We start from the raw sequence: 9,193 nt of genomic DNA on the forward strand, positions 1-9,193 counted from the left end.
ATCAAAAGCCAAATTGAGCCGATTATCGGATGGCGTAACAATTATTCCACGGCTGAATAATAGAAAGTTGAAAATTGGCGTTGCAAAGTGAATCAACTGGGGGCGGGTCAAAGATGCAGGGCTAAATTACATACACGCGTGCGCTGCAAGACTGACAGACAGATAATGATCCTGTGCCCTAGCCTAGTCTTAAAGCCTTATGCTGCTGCACGCACGCGTCTAAAAAAATAAGAGTACAGCCAAAGTGCAGCTATCGGCTTATTCACACTCTCAACGCGTTCGTTCTTTTTAAAAGTGGATGTGGATGGTTTGATTGTGATGATGTTCAAGACAAACTCCATCTTTGAATAGGACAAGCAAAGGTTCAAGGGCATCTCTTTTCACTTGCTGACCATAATGGATGGTGTAAAAATGGAGGGAGAAGAACAGGGAACTCCACTCCGAACGCGATCTGCAAGGTTAAAAGCTGCTAATTCATCTCCTAATGCAAAGATTGCTGCTAGTGGTAGTGGTGATGATGAGGCAACCCCAATCATCGATGAAGTGGATCAAAAGACGAGTGGTACTAGAAGAATATCATCTCGTAGATCCTTGACAAATGGACTCGGTATTTCAAACGTTGTCGAGGAAGCGAAATCACCCACTCCAGACCAATCGTCAAAGTCAGAAGTCGTACCCGGAATATACGATTTAGAGATGGAACCAGAAGATACAGACATGGATGCAGATGAAGAGGAAAGAGACGTGACCATAAGACCGGAAGACAAAAAGAAGCTCAACATTGTCATTCGTGCATTTGCTCCTGATCTACTACGGTTACGTACCCAGCAACAAGCAGCCGCATCTACCTCAAATCTTGCCAACACACAACCCCAAGACGATTCTAGAAAGAGAGGCGCAGAGAGAAGAGCAGCTCGAGCATCGGATGTCACTTTGGACGATCTTTTATCCCAGCCTAAACTGGGAATCCGTCAATTACGCGATCATCTCATCAAATTACGAGCTCCTTTGGTCACACCTACAGCTTTACGCGCTCATCTATCTGGTTCACACATTCTTCCTTCTCGTGATACATTAGAGGATGATCGGACAAAGCTGAATACAATCTCAACCTGTTTAAGTCTAGTGGAAGAGCTAGCCAGAGGTACGGAACGACAGATAACAGAAGAGACCACAAATGTTGATGGAGGCAGAACGGGAGAGTATGCTCTGCAGATGCGATTACCAGGTGGTGATTACTTTACCAATGCGGTTTCAATGTCAGCAAAGGAAGCTGCCGAAATTGATCCTGCCTATGCACGTATCGTGGACTTCAGTGCAACTCGCTTAGCTCCACGCTCTCATACCGTGCCCACACTTGGTGATCGTTTGTATGATGCTTTGCGGACTGATAAAACGCAAGTTGCTCACCCAATCCTAGGAATGCCTGTTCGCTACAGGCGCGAAGATGAAGAGGTGATCAAACCAGTCTCTCACCTATACTACGGATCATGGTCTTCTTTCGCTCCTACATACGATTCTTTTGATGGTCAAATGAGCCATAAAGCCAGCAATGCTCTCTGGCGAGCAAAACGAGATGAAGCAGTAGAGATGCGAAAGCTGGCAGCACGAAAACCGACTCTGTATGGAGTTGATGCTCGGGAACAATTGGAGGATATGATGGACGAAATGGAAACAGATTTAGACGCAGATTTAATTTTGGACGGATATGATAATTTGCCAGATCTAGATTGGAAGCAATCTCAAGCGGACAATATTGATGAGATTTTGACCCGAAATGCGACATTATTGGCATGCTTGCTAGATCTACAAGAACAACGCTGGCATCAGTTGGTGGCTAAAAGTGTGGCCAATTCAAGAGGGTATGAAGAAGCACTAGCAAAGCCAGATGCGAATGAACAAGCAATCGCACGATCTTTGCTTTCTTCCCTTACCAGTCTTCTCTTAGTGCAGCCTAGAATAAGTGAATCGAACAACAAGGACGAAGGAGCAGAAGATGATGATGTCATTCCATCTACGGGCAAATTGCAATCGTTATCTTCATCGGCTGCAATCGACCCTGCTCTGATGGGTGGAAAGGCAGAGCAAGGCATCTGGGGAACGTTGGATAAGACTACATTTGGTCCAGAGGCAATGCGCAGACAAGCACTTTCCCGTTCAATGGTTTCAGCAAGGCCCGTTGCTGCTGTCCGTGATAATGAAACATTACGATTATCCAAAGAAACAGAAGATAAAGCAACAAGTCAAACAATGTCATTAGGAGCAACAGTTTTAGGTGCCAATCGTGATCGAGGTAATGGATTATTGGATCGATTTGCATCTTCTAGAGGGTATGTACTTGAAGATCATCCACACGATCGTAAGCCACCCGTCCCGCCTGCTCCGGCTGCTCGACCACCGCCACCTACCCCGCCCGTTGGAGCTCGACCACCGATCCCAGGACCTCACCAAAACGCAGTCTCGGGACGACCACCATTCCAAGCGCCACGTCAAGGAATGCCACAATTCCATCCACATCAATCCAGATCAGGCTATCCGCCTGTTTCGAGCGGCCATATGCCTTTTGGCAGACCATCTCCTTTAGCATCAAATGGCTCAAGCGTACGTCCCCCTTCGCAACAAGCAATGACAACAGCAACAGGATCACCGTCTTATCGTTAATGTAGTAGGAAAAATAAGAAAAATTCAATGTATACTATCTCAGTCAATGTCATTTTTAGAAAAAAAGTGTCTGGCAATTGAAAATTAAAAGAAACACTAACGAACAAGATAAAGCGTATCTAAGAATCTCGAAGCAATCTCTCCAACAAGAGCTGGTCCGGCTGAACTTGATCCCAAACCGTATAATTGTACCATTGAGCCTGGAGGTCCACGTGTCTTTGCCTCTTTAACAGCAGCTTTGAGATCTTTAAGGAATTCGTCCACAACGGGAACGGTCAATTTTGTGCATGCGATATGAATTGCGGGTGGTTCGGTTGCCAATCCGCTCAAATGCCAACCTTTTGCGCTCATCTTGTCACCAACTTCATAGATGTTTACCGAGCCAGCACTGCAAAATGAGACAACGCTTACCATAGGTCTACCCATTATGCGTAATTGATGAATTTCATCGCGAATACCTTTTTCAATCTTTCGTGCTGCTCCTACGATCTCTTTGCATGATTCTGTATATCCATCATCACCCATAGACATCAAAGCTGCCCATGTTCCTGCAACCAATGCGCCCGGTCGTGAGCCTGCGATAGATGGGGAAGCATAAACACCTCCAGTCCATCCTGGTTGCACGTAATATTGATGACGGCGCAATTCTCCAGTTCGATACATGACGATTGAAGATCCTTTTGGTGCGAAACCGTATTTGTGTGTATCGCAACTGATGCTTGTAACGCCATCGATACGGAAGTCAAATGGAGCACTTGGCAAGCCTGCTTTTTCCAAGAATGGCATCAAGAATGATCCTAAACAACAATCAACGTGGCACAAAATCTTTGATCGTTTGGCCAACAGTGCAATCGAATCAATGTCATCAATAATTCCTTCACCGAACGAAGGTGCACTTCCTACCACCATAACTGTATTACTGTTAATTGCTCTCCGCATACTTGCAATTCGAACCTTTCGTGTGATTCGATCGACATCAACTTCGATGATTTTGATCTTGAAGTATTCTCCTGCTTTGTGGAAAGCAGCATGAGCGGATCGTGAGAGAACGATTTCTGGACGTGTGATTCCCTTTGTTCTGTAACCCCATTCACGAGCTGCTTTGCATGCCATCAAGATGGATTCCGTACCTCCCGATGTCATTGTGCCTGCTCCAGTTTCAGGTGCATTGTACAAGCGCAAAACCATTGAAACCACTTCTGCTTCCATACGACGAACACCAGGGAATACGTCTGGATGCAAAGGGTTGGAAACCATGAACATCTTGATTGTATCACCCAATAAGTCACTCATCTCTTGACCTCCGTGGTATACTGCACCACTAATCTTACCGCCCTTCCAGATCATCTGGCCGTCTTTTTGTAGAGCATCTTCCTCTCCACCTTCCTCAATCAAGGAGACGGAATTAGCGAGTCCCTCTTTGCTGGCTGGTTTGGCAATGTGTAAACGTTGTAGTTTGACCAATGCAGTCATCAACCAATCCCGATCACGACCGTATTCGGGTAAGGTGGGGTTGCTGGATAGAGTCGTGATTCGAGGTGCGATCTTATCTTCGAGCTCCTTTGTGGCAGCGTCTAGTTCCCGTGTCACCTTTCTATTGATGGCAGGAATCTTCATCAAAAGCAAGAATAAACGTCTTGAGATTTCCACGTAGACCTGATGAATACTTGCAGTCACGCCAAAAGAACGAATATGTCTCCATAATCTGAGAGTGTACTTGTAAAGCACGACGTAAAAGATTAGAGTTCTTGCATTGTCAACTGTCAAGGCTTGCGATAGAGCCAAAGAGACAAGAGATGGTGGACCTGCATTAGCATTGCCTGGTCGAGAAGATGTTGAAGCTGGCATGATGTCAATTTAGTGCGAGGTTTTGTTGTTGATGTTTCTGATTGTACCAAAGATGACCTTGCTTGCTTTTATACCTTTTCTTTTGTTTTTCAAGTCGGCGTTTCAAAGATAAGAATAAATGCCTTTGGAGCTGTGCAAAAGAATCCGTTCTCCTCTTTCCGTATACGCCTTCTTGGTTTGCGTGCCGAAAGACCGAAATGAAGAAAAGAGCGGGTAAACTGTTTGGAAGAGATTGAAACTTTTACGGAGCTTTTGTACCAAGATTCCTTTCCCGCCTTGCAAAGAAGTTACAAAGTCAGGATCTCGGATTCGGGCCGTTTATGAGGAATGTATGATGAACGGTTCCGCGATGCCCGGTGGGTTGATGATGCTTCAAAAATGGACGTTGCAACGGTGTAGCCAGCAATTGTGAGACTGATGGAAGTTGGAAGTCCTGACAAGAGGATGAGAGAGTGAGAAACTTTCTCTTTCTTTTTAAAGCCCCGCACTGTTCGCAAAAGTGATGATGAGCTGAGCGTATGAAGTTGAATGTATGCATGTGAGAAAGTTATACGCTTATTGTGCCCCTCGCAATCGCGTTGAAAGTGCACTGCATCACAACAAAAAGTACGGAATTCGGTCAAAGGGATTTCGGTTTTCATTCTTGGGGCTATCGGAAAGGCAAAAGTGATCGACATTGATCATTTTACAGCCATGACACAGCATTCATCTTGAGATCGTGGCGATGATTGGCAAAAGGGGATACGATGTTCTCATGTTCTTAGGCAAACAGTATAAAGGCGCAGGCGTTAATGGCGAATGTTGCTTGTGTGTGTGAATAAGCTGTGCCTTATGATTTAGTGGTCCGTCTTTGATTGAGAGAAGCAGAGGCGCTGGGGCTGGGCTATTGCTACAGTTGTGTTGTTGTTCGCGTGTTTAACCATTTATTCGCATCCAAAAGAAATACCATCATATCTTCTTACCTTTCTTGTCTTTTCTATTGCGCTGGTACGCTACCTCTTCATCAAATCTCATTCAATTGATTGGATCGATTGCAATCAACATTCAAGGTTCTACTCTTACAAGGCAAGCTGATGCTGCTTTGTTGTTGCTCATAGAAAGCATTTCGGCCAATCGGTTGAACGTAAGTACATTCAACAATCCAACCTCGCTTACCTTTACGTTTATCATCACGTTTACCGCTTCGAAATGTCTCATTATGATTCGTACGGCTATGATCGAAGCGATCGACTTTTTGATGAACGAGATCCATACGGTGGAGCAGCCGTTGGTTATGCAGATCGTGGAATAAAGAGACAACGTTCTCATACTCCTGCATATGATGATGTATATCATGGCAGCAGTGAAAGAGAATGGGAACACAAACGAAGGAGATCAAGAGAAGGCGATTGGGGTTCAACAGCAGAACGATCACCCGAACGTGGTCGAAGGTCTTGGAATGAACTTGATCCCGAAGAGAAGGAAAGAGAATGGAGAATGTACGAACGTGAACGTGATGTCGAAAAAGAATGGGATCGATATTATGCAGGCCGTGGTGCAGCTGAAGAAAGAGACCCGCGATCACGGTCTCATCGAGAGGGACGACATACACCTGAAGACGAATTTCGAAGTGCAGAGGACAGTCTTACAAGGGAAAACGGAGCTGGTGGTCGTTCGACACGTCCAACGGATTCATTGAAAGACCCAATGGATTCTCGAACCATTCTCACATTCAAGCGGTATGCCCAACTCCTACGAGAAAATGGCAAAGAACCTGCTGCAAGCTCAAATTCGATGGAAGCCACACAGATTCTGTATGAAAAATACCAAGAATATCGCAAGGCATTTCAACGTCGAGCAATGGAACAATTCTTTGAGGCACAAAAGAATGCACCTTGGTTCAGGGAAAAGTTCGGAATCTGGCCAGAAGAAGAAGAAGCGAGAGCTGCACGTAGAAGGCAAGGCAGAAGCGGGAAACGAAAGGCGTGGCTGAACGATCTTCGTTCTGGAGCGTTGGATAAGATTAATTTTGACGTCATTGAAACCCGAGAGCCTAGAAAAGGTCAAGTTGACTCACACAGTACTCAGAGCAAATACCTCGTTGCAACGAATCAAGCAGGAGAGAGGGAGGAAATTGATGATGCCGAATCTGCTGTCCTTCCACCCGAATCTAATCAACTCCTCATTCGATCCATACCTTCTGAGATTGGAAGATCATCTATCGAGGAAGCGCTCAAAGGAGAAGAAGGATTTCAGCATCTTGCACTTGGTGAGCCTCATCCACTCAAGCGATACGGTCGAGTAGGTTGTGCAGTATTTGAGCACCAAAGTGCTGATACGATGCTCGATATTGCGTCCCGCTTGAGCCAAACGACCATCGAAGGTCAAAGACTTACGTTCGAATTGGCAAATCGCCCAGCCCAGGTCAAATTACGAATTGCACCAGAGTATGCATGCTCTTTACCAAGACTTCTACACGATCTCAATCAAGCCCGCAAAGCGCTTCAACTTTTTGAGAGCGATGATCGCGAAGAAGCACGGAAAGCGAATGGTTCTGCAGCCTTGACAGAAGAGGAAATTGACTTGGATGCATCAGATGCTTCCGAGATCGAGCAGCGAGCTTTGCACGTCACATTTCCTGACGGTGCCAATGCAGAAGGGATGAGAGGGTGGCTATCGAGTATCTTGGATCTCAAATCCGGACAAGGTGAGGGAACGAGTACTGCCGAGAACGATAATGCGATCAATAAGGCCCTTTTGGGAGAAGATGAGGAAGGAAGTGAAGCAATTTTGACGAAGCAGGAATTGCTACGAAAGAATCTCGATCTTTGTATCGATCTTTTGCGAAAGGTGTACAATTGCGATTATTATTCTTCCACTGTTTCTGATTTTCCCGAAGAATTGGCAAGAAGGGTACCTCGTTGCTTACGATACAATTGCGCAAAGCCTATGACCCATCTCTCGGCGATTGCAGAGAAAGCCAAGTTGTGGGCAAGCAATGTTGACACCAAACATGAATTGCTCATGCGACCGGACGACAGTGAAATTAGCAAGTATGGTGGAATAGATATCAAGGCCATGCTGATTGATCTTGCAGCACCTTATTCTCGTCAAGACGAAGCGGAAAAGCATAGATGTATTGTCAAGGTGAATGGGGAAGAGTGCGGTAAACCTTTCAAAGCGCAAATTTTCGTTCAAAAGCATGTTACCAATAAACACAAAGAATGGTTCAATGAACTTATGACCGAAAAGATTGATGATGCACGATTTTACAACAATTACGTGCGAGATCCGCAAAGGCCAATGCCGGTTGTTCAACCGCCTGAACGAAATGGCGGTACAGCAGCTGCAGCCCAATCATCTTTGGGATCTAGATTGGGAGGGTATGATAATAGCAATCCTGCACAGGTGAGCGCAAGTGGAAATGGCTATTATGGATCGGGAAACCTTGTACGTTTGGGTTTGTCAAGTGCAGCTGCCGGTGCCGGTGATTATGCTCGTGATCGATTTGGCGATTCGACTCTTGGCGGTGGTTCATTGCGAATGGGTGCAATCACTTCCGATCCTTCTTCCGTACCAAGCGCTGGCATGAGTGTCAGTCGTGCCCAGCTTGATCCCCGTGCATCAATGGCACCCAAGAGCTACCGAGATTTGGATGCTGGTGTTCCTTCTGGTGCAGCCGAGACTGAGTTGGAGTACTGATGTGTATCATTGAATCCCACTCAATCTTTCACTTTGTTTGATTCGTTCCCGCCCCGTATTCAACTTATTTCATCTCTTCACACCATTGTACTATTATCGCATACAAATGTATTGAAACGTATATTTTACAACATAAACTCTTTTCGAAGCTTTACTTCTTTGATTGATCACTTGCTTTCTTCTGCGGGAGCCCTCGAAAACGGCGAACAGACATCGATGGCATCGGAATGGGTGCCATGGGCTTACTTGCTGGGGTAGACTGGGGCTGGAGGGAGGGCTGAGGAGGTGGTGTAGGTGTTGACATTTCTGGTGGAGTAGACTGGGGCTGGAGGGAGGGTTGAGAAGGTGGTGTCGGTATTGGCATGTCTGGTGGAGCTGGTGAAGAAGCTTGGGCCAATTCGTCTACCGTGTTCCCTCTTTCACTGGCACTGTCTTCTGTCAGTTGCAGACTTTCCAACTCTTCAGCTGCCATTGAGATGTCAGGGGCGATCGGGGCAGGATACAGTAATTTTTCTTGCTCGATGATTTTGCGTCGCTCCTCCAGGATTACCGCCAACCGTGCTGCTTCAAGCTGTTCTTGTTGTCTCCTTTCGGCTTCTTCAGCTTCTGCTTCATCCCGAAAGCGGTTGACTAGAACAGACGAAGAACGAGGTCGTCCCGCTCGGGTGGTAAACGCTTTCGCTCTTGCTCCTTCTTCGTCTCCGTCATCGCTGTTGAGCACAATGGAATCCTCCAAAGTAGAGCCGGATGATCTTGAAACATCTGCGGTTTGCTGCTCAGATGGCTGAGTGGAAACTACCATGGCTTCGACAGCTTGTTCCTCTTCTTCTCTTTCCTGTCCAGCCAATTCTTCTTGCATTTCCGACCTGCTCTCCTCCTCTTGCAAGTCCGGCCTATGCTCTTCCTCTTGCACTTGCATCCTGTCTTCTTCCCTTTCTTGCTGCTCCGGCCTGCCCACCTCTTCTTGCTGCTCCGGCCTGCCCACCTCTTCTTGCTGCTCCGG

The 9,193-nt window shown here is 46.3% G+C and overlaps 4 protein-coding genes across 4 annotated transcripts in view; 2 read left to right on the top strand and 2 right to left on the bottom strand.

Moving 5' to 3' along the window:
* The first annotated feature begins 281 nt into the window (after nt 1–281).
* FA14DRAFT_73936 (uncharacterized protein) lies at nt 282–2,865 on the top strand. The gene has a single exon (XM_025502796.1). The coding sequence runs from the start codon at nt 397–399 to the stop codon at nt 2,659–2,661; it is 2,265 nt and encodes a 754-aa protein (XP_025352738.1). The 5' UTR covers nt 282–396; the 3' UTR covers nt 2,662–2,865.
* FA14DRAFT_148951 (putative sphingosine-1-phosphate lyase) lies at nt 2,290–4,509 on the bottom strand (the record flags this gene model as incomplete). Its single annotated transcript, XM_025497386.1, has 2 exons — nt 2,290–4,035; nt 4,123–4,509. 2 exons carry the CDS (start codon nt 4,507–4,509, stop codon nt 2,758–2,760), a joined length of 1,665 nt encoding a protein of 554 aa, XP_025352739.1. The 3' UTR covers nt 2,290–2,757.
* Nucleotides 4,510–5,520: 1,011 nt separating this feature from the next.
* FA14DRAFT_191551 (uncharacterized protein) lies at nt 5,521–8,190 on the top strand (the record flags this gene model as incomplete). Its single annotated transcript, XM_025501872.1, has 1 exon — nt 5,521–8,190. The coding sequence occupies exon 1, from the start codon at nt 5,698–5,700 to the stop codon at nt 8,188–8,190; it is 2,493 nt and encodes an 830-aa protein (XP_025352740.1). The 5' UTR covers nt 5,521–5,697.
* A 95-nt stretch (nt 8,191–8,285) lies between these two features.
* Nucleotides 8,286–9,193, bottom strand: part of FA14DRAFT_161877 (uncharacterized protein) — a 2,293-nt gene continuing 1,385 nt past the window's right edge. Inside the window, exon 2 of the mRNA XM_025499325.1 lies at nt 8,286–9,140. Within this exon, the coding sequence (XP_025352741.1) occupies nt 8,342–9,140 (799 nt within the window). The 3' untranslated portion in view covers nt 8,286–8,341. The remainder of the gene's footprint in view (nt 9,141–9,193) is intronic.

This window comes from Meira miltonrushii (genome assembly GCF_003144205.1).
Source record: "Meira miltonrushii strain MCA 3882 unplaced genomic scaffold FA14scaffold_4, whole genome shotgun sequence".
NCBI lineage: Eukaryota > Fungi > Basidiomycota > Exobasidiomycetes > Exobasidiales > Brachybasidiaceae > Meira > Meira miltonrushii.